Source organism: Coregonus lavaretus (assembly GCF_964263955.1).
Source record: "Coregonus lavaretus genome assembly, chromosome: 2".
Classification (NCBI taxonomy): domain Eukaryota; kingdom Metazoa; phylum Chordata; class Actinopteri; order Salmoniformes; family Salmonidae; genus Coregonus; species Coregonus lavaretus.
The window spans coordinates 69792211-69804964 of NC_139989.1; the positions used below are offsets into that span (position 1 = coordinate 69792211).

Here is a 12754-nt window from a genome sequence, read left to right on the forward strand (position 1 = left end):
TAGAATCAATCATGTCTAATCAGTGATTATAATTCCCCTGTCTAGTCATTCCTAATTAGAATCAATCATGTCTAATCAGTGATTATAAATCCCCTGTCTAGTCATTCCTAATTAGAATCAATCATGTCTAATCAGTGATTATAATTCACCTCTCTAGTCATTCCTAATTAGGATCAATCATGTCTAATCAGTGATTATAATTCCCCTGTCTAGTCATTCCTAATTAGAATCAATCATGTCTAATCAGTGATTATAATTCCCCTGTCTAGTCATTCCTAATTAGAATCAATCATGTCTAATCAGTGATTATAATTCCCCTGTCTAGTCATTCCTAATTAGAATCAATCATGTCTAATCAGTGATTATAATTCCCCTGTCTAGTCATTCCTAATTAGAATCAATCATGTCTAATCAGTGATTATAATTCCCCTGTCTAGTCATTCCTAATTAGAATCAATCATGTCTAATCAGTGATTATAATTCCCCTGTCTAGTCATTCCTAATTAGAATCAATCATGTCTAATCAGTGATTATAATTCCCCTGTCTAGTCATTCCTAATTAGAATCAATCATGTCTAATCAGTGATTATAATTCACCTGTCTAGTCATTCCTAATCAATCATGTCTAATCAGTGATTATAATTTACCTGTCTAGTCATTCCTAATTAGAATCAATCATGTCTAATCAGTGATTATAATTCACCTGTCTAGTCATTCCTAATCAATCATGTCTAATCAGTGATTATAATTCACCTGTCTAGTCATTCCTAATTAGAATCAATCATGTCTAATCAGTGATTATAATTCACCTGTCTAGTCATTCCTAATTAGAATCAATCATGTCTAATCAGTGATTATAATTCCCCTGTCTAGTCATTCCTAATTAGAATCAATCATGTCTAATCAGTGATTATAATTCCCCTGTCTAGTCATTCCTAATTAGAATCAATCATGTCTAATCAGTGATTATAATTCCCCTGTCTAGTCATTCCTAATTAGAATCAATCATGTCTAATCAGTGATTATAATTCACCTCTCTAGTCATTCCTAATTAGGATCAATCATTGTCTAATCAGTGATTATAATTCCCCTGTCTAGTCATTCCTAATTAGAATCAATCATGTCTAATCAGTGATTATAATTCCCCTGTCTAGTCATTCCTAATTAGAATCAATCATGTCTAATCAGTGATTATAATTCCCCTGTCTAGTCATTCCTAATTAGAATCAATCATGTCTAATCAGTGATTATAATTCCCCTGTCTAGTCATTCCTAATTAGAATCAATCATGTCTAATCAGTGATTATAATTCCCCTGTCTAGTCATTCCTAATTAGAATCAATCATGTCTAATCAGTGATTATAATTCCCCTGTCTAGTCATTCCTAATTAGAATCAATCATGTCTAATCAGTGATTATAATTCCCTGTCTAGTCATTCCTAATTAGAATCAATCATGTCTAATCAGTGATTATAATTCCCCTGTCTAGTCATTCCTAATTAGAATCAATCATGTCTAATCAGTGATTATAATTCCCCTGTCTAGTCATTCCTAATTAGAATCAATCATGTCTAATCAGTGATTATAATTCCCCTGTCTAGTCATTCCTAATTAGAATCAATCATGTCTAATCAGTGATTATAATTCCCCTGTCTAGTCATTCCTAATTAGAATCAATCATGTCTAATCAGTGATTATAATTCCCCTGTCTAGTCATTCCTAATTAGAATCAATCATGTCTAATCAGTGATTATAATTCCCCTGTCTAGTCATTCCTAATTAGAATCAATCATGTCTAATCAGTGATTATAATTCACCTGTCTAGTCATTCCTAGATCAATCATGTCTAATCAGTGATTATAATTCACCTGTCTAGTCATTCCTAATTAGAATCAATCATGTCTAATCAGTGATTATAATTCACCTGTCTAGTCATTCCTAATTAGAATCAATCATGTCTAATCAGTGATTATAATTCCCCTGTCTAGTCATTCCTAATTAGAATCAATCATGTCTAATCAGTGATTATAATTCCTCTGTCTAGTCATTCCTAATTAGAATCAATCATGTCTAATCAGTGATTATAATTCCCCTGTCTAGTCATTCCTAATTAGAATCAATCATGTCTAATCAGTGATTATAATTCACCTGTCTAGTCATTCCTAATTAGAATCAATCATGTCTAATCAGTGATTATAATTCCCCTGTCTAGTCATTCCTAATTAGAATCAATCATGTCTAATCAGTGATTATAATTCCCCTGTCTAGTCATTCCTAATTAGAATCAATCATGTCTAATCAGTGATTATAATTCCCCTGTCTAGTCATTCCTAATTAGAATCAATCATGTCTAATCAGTGATTATAATTCACCTCTCTAGTCATTCCTAATTAGGATCAATCATGTCTAATCAGTGATTATAATTCCCCTGTCTAGTCATTCCTAATTAGAATCAATCATGTCTAATCAGTGATTATAATTCCCCTGTCTAGTCATTCCTAATTAGAATCAATCATGTCTAATCAGTGATTATAATTCCCCTGTCTAGTCATTCCTAATTAGAATCAATCATGTCTAATCAGTGATTATAATTCCCCTGTCTAGTCATTCCTAATTAGAATCAATCATGTCTAATCAGTGATTATAATTCCCCTGTCTAGTCATTCCTAATTAGAATCAATCATGTCTAATCAGTGATTATAATTCCCCTGTCTAGTCATTCCTAATTAGAATCAATCATGTCTAATCAGTGATTATAATTCCCCTGTCTAGTCATTCCTAATTAGAATCAATCATGTCTAATCAGTGATTATATAATTCCCCTGTCTAGTCATTCCTAATCAATCATGTCTAATCAGTGATTATAATTCACCTGTCTAGTCATTCCTAATTAGAATCAATCATGTCTAATCAGTGATTATAATTCACCTGTCTAGTCATTCCTAATTAGAATCAATCATGTCTAATCAGTGATTATAATTCCCCTGTCTAGTCATTCCTAATTAGAATCAATCATGTCTAATCAGTGATTATAATTCCCCTGTCTAGTCATTCCTAATTAGAATCAATCATGTCTAATCAGTGATTATAATTCCCCTGTCTAGTCATTCCTAATTAGAATCAATCATGTCTAATCAGTGATTATAATTCACCTCTCTAGTCATTCCTAATTAGGATCAATCATGTCTAATCAGTGATTATAATTCCCCTGTCTAGTCATTCCTAATTAGAATCAATCATGTCTAATCAGTGATTATAATTCCCCTGTCTAGTCATTCCTAATTAGAATCAATCATGTCTAATCAGTGATTATAATTCCCCTGTCTAGTCATTCCTAATTAGAATCAATCATGTCTAATCAGTGATTATAATTCCCCTGTCTAGTCATTCCTAATTAGAATCAATCATGTCTAATCAGTGATTATAATTCCCCTGTCTAGTCATTCCTAATCAATCATGTCTAATCAGTGATTATAATTCACCTGTCTAGTCATTCCTAATTAGAATCAATCATGTCTAATCAGTGATTATAATTCCTCTGTCTAGTCATTCCTAATTAGAATCAATCATGTCTAATCAGTGATTATAATTCCCCTGTCTAGTCATTCCTAATCAATCATGTCTAATCAGTGATTATAATTCACCTGTCTAGTCATTCCTAATTAGAATCAATCATGTCTAATCAGTGATTATAATTCACCTGTCTAGTCATTCCTAATTAGAATCAATCATGTCTAATCAGTGATTATAATTCCCCTGTCTAGTCATTCCTAATTAGACTCAATCATGTCTAATCAGTGATTATAATTCCCCTGTCTAGTCATTCCTAATTAGAATCAATCATGTCTAATCAGTGATTATAATTCACCTGTCTAGTCATTCCTAATCAATCATGTCTAATCAGTGATTATAATTCACCTGTCTAGTCATTCCTAATTAGAATCAATCATGTCTAATCAGTGATTATAATTCACCTGTCTAGTCATTCCTAATTAGAATCAATCATGTCTAATCAGTGATTATAATTCCCCTTTCTAGTCATTCCTAATTAGAATCAATCATGTCTAATCAGTGATTATAATTCCCCTGTCTAGTCATTCCTAATTAGAATCAATCATGTCTAATCAGTGATTATAATTCCCCTGTCTAGTCATTCCTAATTAGAATCAATCATGTCTAATCAGTGATTATAATTCCCCTGTCTAGTCATTCCTAATTAGAATCAATCATGTCTAATCAGTGATTATAATTCCCCTGTCTAGTCATTCCTAATTAGAATCAATCATGTCTAATCAGTGATTATAATTCCCCTGTCTAGGCATTCCTAATTAGAATCAATCATGTCTAATCAGTGATTATAATTCACCTCTCTAGTCATTCCTAATTAGGATCAATCATGTCTAATCAGTGATTATAATTCCCCTGTCTAGTCATTCCTAATTAGAATCAATCATGTCTAATCAGTGATTATAATTCCCCTGTCTAGTCATTCCTAATTAGAATCAATCATGTCTAATCAGTGATTATAATTCCCCTGTCTAGTCATTCCTAATTAGAATCAATCATGTCTAATCAGTGATTATAATTCCCCTGTCTAGTCATTCCTAATCAATCATGTCTAATCAGTGATTATAATTCACCTGTCTAGTCATTCCTAATTAGAATCAATCATGTCTAATCAGTGATTATAATTCACCTGTCTAGTCATTCCTAATTAGAATCAATCATGTCTAATCAGTGATTATAATTCACCTCTCTAGTCATTCCTAATTAGGATCAATCATGTCTAATCAGTGATTATAATTCCCCTGTCTAGTCATTCCTAATTAGAATCAATCATGTCTAATCAGTGATTATAATTCACCTGTCTAGTCATTCCTAATCAATCATGTCTAATCAGTGATTATAATTCACCTGTCTAGTCATTCCTAATTAGAATCAATCATGTCTAATCAGTGATTATAATTCACCTGTCTAGTCATTCCTAATTAGAATCAATCATGTCTAATCAGTGATTATAATTCACCTGTCTAGTCATTCCTAATCAATCATGTCTAATCAGTGATTATAATTCACCTGTCTAGTCATTCCTAATTAGAATCAATCATGTCTAATCAGTGATTATAATTCACCTGTCTAGTCATTCCTAATTAGAATCAATCATGTCTAATCAGTGATTATAATTCCCCTGTCTAGTCATTCCTAATTAGAATCAATCATGTCTAATCAGTGATTATAATTCCCCTGTCTAGTCATTCCTAATTAGAATCAATCATGTCTAATCAGTGATTATAATTCCCCTGTCTAGTCATTCCTAATTAGAATCAATCATGTCTAATCAGTGATTATAATTCACCTCTCTAGTCATTCCTAATTAGGATCAATCATGTCTAATCAGTGATTATAATTCCCCTGTCTAGTCATTCCTAATTAGAATCAATCATGTCTAATCAGTGATTATAATTCCCCTGTCTAGTCATTCCTAATTAGAATCAATCATGTCTAATCAGTTATTATAATTCACCTGTCTAGTCATTCCTAATTAGAATCAATCACGTCTAATCAGTGATTATAATTCACCTGTCTAGTCATTCCTAATTAGGATCAATAATGTCTAATCAGCGATTGTAATTCACCTGTCTAGTCATTCCTAATCAATCATGTCTAATCAGTGATTATAATTCACCTGTCTAGTCATTCCTAATCAATCATGTATAATCAGTGATTATAATTCACCTGTCTAGTCATTCCTAATTAGAATCAATCATGTCTAATCAGTGATTATAATTCACCTGTCTAGTCATTCCTAATCAATCATGTCTAATCAGTGATTATAATTCACCTGTCTAGTCATTCCTAATTAGAATCAATCATGTCTAATCAGTGATTATAATTCACCTGTCTAGTCATTCCTAATTAGAATCAATCATGTCTAATCAGTGATTATAATTCACCTGATTAGTCATTCCTAATCAATCATGTCTAATCAGTGATTATAATTTACCTGTCTAGTCATTCCTAATTAGAATCAATCATGTCTAATCAGTGATTATAATTCACCTGTCTAGTCATTCCTAATCAATCATGTCTAATCAGTGATTATAATTCACCTGTCTAGTCATTCCTAATTAGAATCAATCATGTCTAATCAGTGATTATAATTCACCTGTCTAGTCATTCCTAATTAGAATCAATCATGTCTAATCAGTGATTATAATTCCCCTGTCTAGTCATTCCTAATTAGACTCAATCATGTCTAATCAGTGATTATAATTCCCCTGTCTAGTCATTCCTAATTAGAATCAATCATGTCTAATCAGTGATTATAATTCACCTGTCTAGTCATTCCTAATCAATCATGTCTAATCAGTGATTATAATTCACCTGTCTAGTCATTCCTAATTAGAATCAATCATGTCTAATCAGTGATTATAATTCACCTGTCTAGTCATTCCTAATTAGAATCAATCATGTCTAATCAGTGATTATAATTCCCCTTTCTAGTCATTCCTAATTAGAATCAATCATGTCTAATCAGTGATTATAATTCCCCTGTCTAGTCATTCCTAATTAGAATCAATCATGTCTAATCAGTGATTATAATTCCCCTGTCTAGTCATTCCTAATTAGAATCAATCATGTCTAATCAGTGATTATAATTCCCCTGTCTAGTCATTCCTAATTAGAATCAATCATGTCTAATCAGTGATTATAATTCCCCTGTCTAGTCATTCCTAATTAGAATCAATCATGTCTAATCAGTGATTATAATTCCCCTGTCTAGGCATTCCTAATTAGAATCAATCATGTCTAATCAGTGATTATAATTCACCTCTCTAGTCATTCCTAATTAGGATCAATCATGTCTAATCAGTGATTATAATTCCCCTGTCTAGTCATTCCTAATTAGAATCAATCATGTCTAATCAGTGATTATAATTCCCCTGTCTAGTCATTCCTAATTAGAATCAATCATGTCTAATCAGTGATTATAATTCCCCTGTCTAGTCATTCCTAATTAGAATCAATCATGTCTAATCAGTGATTATAATTCCCCTGTCTAGTCATTCCTAATCAATCATGTCTAATCAGTGATTATAATTCACCTGTCTAGTCATTCCTAATTAGAATCAATCATGTCTAATCAGTGATTATAATTCACCTGTCTAGTCATTCCTAATTAGAATCAATCATGTCTAATCAGTGATTATAATTCACCTCTCTAGTCATTCCTAATTAGGATCAATCATGTCTAATCAGTGATTATAATTCCCCTGTCTAGTCATTCCTAATTAGAATCAATCATGTCTAATCAGTGATTATAATTCACCTGTCTAGTCATTCCTAATCAATCATGTCTAATCAGTGATTATAATTCACCTGTCTAGTCATTCCTAATTAGAATCAATCATGTCTAATCAGTGATTATAATTCACCTGTCTAGTCATTCCTAATTAGAATCAATCATGTCTAATCAGTGATTATAATTCACCTGTCTAGTCATTCCTAATCAATCATGTCTAATCAGTGATTATAATTCACCTGTCTAGTCATTCCTAATTAGAATCAATCATGTCTAATCAGTGATTATAATTCACCTGTCTAGTCATTCCTAATTAGAATCAATCATGTCTAATCAGTGATTATAATTCCCCTGTCTAGTCATTCCTAATTAGAATCAATCATGTCTAATCAGTGATTATAATTCCCCTGTCTAGTCATTCCTAATTAGAATCAATCATGTCTAATCAGTGATTATAATTCCCCTGTCTAGTCATTCCTAATTAGAATCAATCATGTCTAATCAGTGATTATAATTCACCTCTCTAGTCATTCCTAATTAGGATCAATCATGTCTAATCAGTGATTATAATTCCCCTGTCTAGTCATTCCTAATTAGAATCAATCATGTCTAATCAGTGATTATAATTCCCCTGTCTAGTCATTCCTAATTAGAATCAATCATGTCTAATCAGTGATTATAATTCACCTGTCTAGTCATTCCTAATTAGAATCAATCACGTCTAATCAGTGATTATAATTCACCTGTCTAGTCATTCCTAATTAGGATCAATAATGTCTAATCAGCGATTGTAATTCACCTGTCTAGTCATTCCTAATCAATCATGTCTAATCAGTGATTATAATTCACCTGTCTAGTCATTCCTAATCAATCATGTCTAATCAGTGATTATAATTCACCTGTCTAGTCATTCCTAATTAGAATCAATCATGTCTAATCAGTGATTATAATTCACCTGTCTAGTCATTCCTAATCAATCATGTCTAATCAGTGATTATAATTCACCTGTCTAGTCATTCCTAATTAGAATCAATCATGTCTAATCAGTGATTATAATTCACCTGTCTAGTCATTCCTAATTAGAATCAATCATGTCTAATCAGTGATTATAATTCACCTGTCTAGTCATTCTTAATCAATCATGTCTAATCAGTGATTATAATTTACCTGTCTAGTCATTCCTAATTAGAATCAATCATGTCTAATCAGTGATTATAATTCACCTGTCTAGTCATTCCTAATCAATCATGTCTAATCAGTGATTATAATTCACCTGTCTAGTCATTCCTAATTAGAATCAATCATGTCTAATCAGTGATTATAATTCACCTGTCTAGTCATTCCTAATTAGAATCAATCATGTCTAATCAGTGATTATAATTCCCCTGTCTAGTCATTCCTAATTAGAATCAATCATGTCTAATCAGTGATTATAATTCCCCTGTCTAGTCATTCCTAATTAGAAGCAATCATGTCTAATCAGTGATTATAATTCCCCTGTCTAGTCATTCCTAATTAGAATCAATCATGTCTAATCAGTGATTATAATTCACCTCTCTAGTCATTCCTAATTAGGATCAATCATGTCTAATCAGTGATTATAATTCCCCTGTCTAGTCATTCCTAATTAGAATCAATCATGTCTAATCAGTGATTATAATTCCCCTGTCTAGTCATTCCTAATTAGAATCAATCATGTCTAATCAGTGATTATAATTCCCCTGTCTAGTCATTCCTAATTAGAATCAATCATGTCTAATCAGTGATTATAATTCCCCTGTCTAGTCATTCCTAATTAGAATCAATCATGTCTAATCAGTGATTATAATTCCCCTGTCTAGTCATTCCTAATTAGAATCAATCATGTCTAATCAGTGATTATAATTCCCCTGTCTAGTCATTCCTAATTAGAATCAATCATGTCTAATCAGTGATTATAATTCCCCTGTCTAGTCATTCCTAATTAGAATCAATCATGTCTAATCAGTGATTATAATTCCCCTGTCTAGTCATTCCTAATTAGAATCAATCATGTCTAATCAGTGATTATAATTCCCCTGTCTAGTCATTCCTAATTAGAATCAATCATGTCTAATCAGTGATTATAATTCCCCTGTCTAGTCAATCCTAATTAGAATCAATCATGTCTAATCAGTGATTATAATTCCCCTGTCTAGTCATTCCTAATTAGAATCAATCATGTCTAATCAGTGATTATAATTCCCCTGTCTAGTCATTCCTAATTAGAATCAATCATGTCTAATCAGTGATTATAATTCCCCTGTCTAGTCATTCCTAATTAGAATCAATCATGTCTAATCAGTGATTATAATTCACCTGTCTAGTCATTCCTAGTCAATCATGTCTAATCAGTGATTATAATTCACCTGTCTAGTCATTCCTAATTAGAATCAATCATGTCTAATCAGTGATTATAATTCACCTGTCTAGTCATTCCTAATTAGAATCAATCATGTCTAATCAGTGATTATAATTCCCCTGTCTAGTCATTCCTAATTAGAATCAATCATGTCTAATCAGTGATTATAATTCCTCTGTCTAGTCATTCCTAATTAGAATCAATCATGTCTAATCAGTGATTATAATTCCCCTGTCTAGTCATTCCTAATTAGACTCAATCATGTCTAATCAGTGATTATAATTCACCTGTCTAGTCATTCCTAATTAGAATCAATCATGTCTAATCAGTGATTATAATTCACCTGTCTAGTCATTCCTAATCAATCATGTCTAATCAGTGATTATAATTCACCTGTCTAGTCATTCCTAATTAGAATCAATCATGTCTAATCAGTGATTATAATTCACCTGTCTAGTCATTCCTAATTAGAATCAATCATGTCTAATCAGTGATTATAATTCCCCTTTCTAGTAATTCCTAATTAGAATCAATCATGTCTAATCAGTGATTATAATTCCCCTGTCTAGTCATTCCTAATTAGAATCAATCATGTCTAATCAGTGATTATAATTCCCCTGTCTAGTCATTCCTAATTAGAATCAATCATGTCTAATCAGTGATTATAATTCCCCTGTCTAGTCATTCCTAATTAGAATCAATCATGTCTAATCAGTGATTATAATTCCCCTGTCTAGTCATTCCTAATTAGAATCAATCATGTCTAATCAGTGATTATAATTCCCCTGTCTAGGCATTCCTAATTAGAATCAATCATGTCTAATCAGTGATTATAATTCACCTCTCTAGTCATTCCTAATTAGGATCAATCATGTCTAATCAGTGATTATAATTCCCCTGTCTAGTCATTCCTAATTAGAATCAATCATGTCTAATCAGTGATTATAATTCCCCTGTCTAGTCATTCCTAATTAGAATCAATCATGTCTAATCAGTGATTATAATTCACCTGTCTAGTCATTCCTAATTAGAATCAATCACGTCTAATCAGTGATTATAATTCACCTGTCTAGTCATTCCTAATTAGGATCAATAATGTCTAATCAGCGATTGTAATTCACCTGTCTAGTCATTCCTAATCAATCATGTCTAATCAGTGATTATAATTCACCTGTCTAGTCATTCCTAATCAATCATGTCTAATCAGTGATTATAATTCACCTGTCTAGTCATTCCTAATTAGAATCAATCATGTCTAATCAGTGATTATAATTCCCCTGTCTAGTCATTCCTAATTAGAATCAATCATGTCTAATCAGTGATTATAATTCCTCTGTCTAGTCATTCCTAATTAGAATCAATCATGTCTAATCAGTGATTATAATTCCCCTGTCTAGTCATTCCTAATTAGACTCAATCATGTCTAATCAGTGATTATAATTCCCCTGTCTAGTCATTCCTAATTAGAATCAATCATGTCTAATCAGTGATTATAATTCACCTGTCTAGTCATTCCTAATCAATCATGTCTAATCAGTGATTATAATTCACCTGTCTAGTCATTCCTAATTAGAATCAATCATGTCTAATCAGTGATTATAATTCACCTGTCTAGTCATTCCTAATTAGAATCAATCATGTCTAATCAGTGATTATAATTCCCCTTTCTAGTCATTCCTAATTAGAATCAATCATGTCTAATCAGTGATTATAATTCCCCTGTCTAGTCATTCCTAATTAGAATCAATCATGTCTAATCAGTGATTATAATTCCCCTGTCTAGGCATTCCTAATTAGAATCAATCATGTCTAATCAGTGATTATAATTCACCTCTCTAGTCATTCCTAATTAGGATCAATCATGTCTAATCAGTGATTATAATTCCCCTGTCTAGTCATTCCTAATTAGAATCAATCATGTCTAATCAGTGATTATAATTCCCCTGTCTAGTCATTCCTAATTAGAATCAATCATGTCTAATCAGTGATTATAATTCCCCTGTCTAGTCATTCCTAATTAGAATCAATCATGTCTAATCAGTGATTATAATTCCCCTGTCTAGTCATTCCTAATTAGAATCAATCATGTCTAATCAGTGATTATAATTCCCCTGTCTAGTCATTCCTAATTAGAATCAATCACATCTAATCAGTGATTATAAGGAAGTGAGGAAGGAAGGATACACTTTAAAAGACCTCTGTGGTGTCCTCTTAGGGCCCATTGGGCTCTGGTCAAAAGTAGTGCACTACAAAGGGAATAGGGTAGTGGTGTAAAGTACTTAAGTAAAAATGCTTGAAAGTACACACCCTAGTAGTTTTTTGGGGTATCTGTACTTTACTATTTATATTTTTGACTACTTTTACATTCCTAAAGAAAATATTGTACTTTTTACTCCATACACCCCAAAGTACTCCTTACATTTTGAATGCTTAGCAGAACAGGAAAATTGTGAAATTCACGCACTTATCAAAAGTTACTTGAGTAACTTTCTATTAAGGTATCTATACTTTTACTCAAGTATGACAATTGGGTACTTTTTCTACCACTGGCTATATTAGGGTGTGTTTGGGATACAAGCCCTTGTATTAACCTTGTGTGTTTTCTCTACCAGACTACAAGGGGTTTGTGAAAGCAGGAGCTTCTCTTCCCTCGCTGATCTGCGTCATCACAGGTAACTATTGTGTTGACAATGTACTGCTGCAGGTCTGTGTCATCACAGGTAACTATAGTGTTGACAGTGTACTACTGCAGGTCTATGTCATCACAGGTAACTATAGTGTTGACAATGTACTGCTGCAGGTCTGTGTCATCACAGGTAACTATAGTGTTGACAGTGTACTGCTGCTGGTCTGTGTCATCACAGGTAACTATAGTGTTGACAATGTACTTCTGCTGGTGTGTGTCATCACAGGTAACTATAGTGTTGACAGTGTAATGCTGCAGGACTGTGTCATCACAGGTAACTATAGTGTTGACAGTGTAATGCTGCAGGACTGTGTCATCATAGGTAACTATAGTGTTGACAGTGTATTGCTGCAGGTCTGTGTCATCACAGGTAACTATAGTGTTG

At 32.3% G+C, this 12754-nt stretch overlaps 1 protein-coding gene across 1 annotated transcript in view; it reads left to right on the forward strand.

The window, feature by feature from the left end:
* LOC311101867 (chitobiosyldiphosphodolichol beta-mannosyltransferase-like) overlaps positions 1-12754 on the forward strand; it is a gene marked incomplete at its 3' end in the record, with an annotated part of 135059 nt that overhangs the window by 118379 nt on the left and 3926 nt on the right. Inside the window, exon 8 of the mRNA XM_084143091.1 lies at positions 12296-12355. Coding sequence (XP_083999217.1) covers positions 12296-12355 — 60 coding nt within the window. The remainder of the gene's footprint in view (positions 1-12295; positions 12356-12754) is intronic.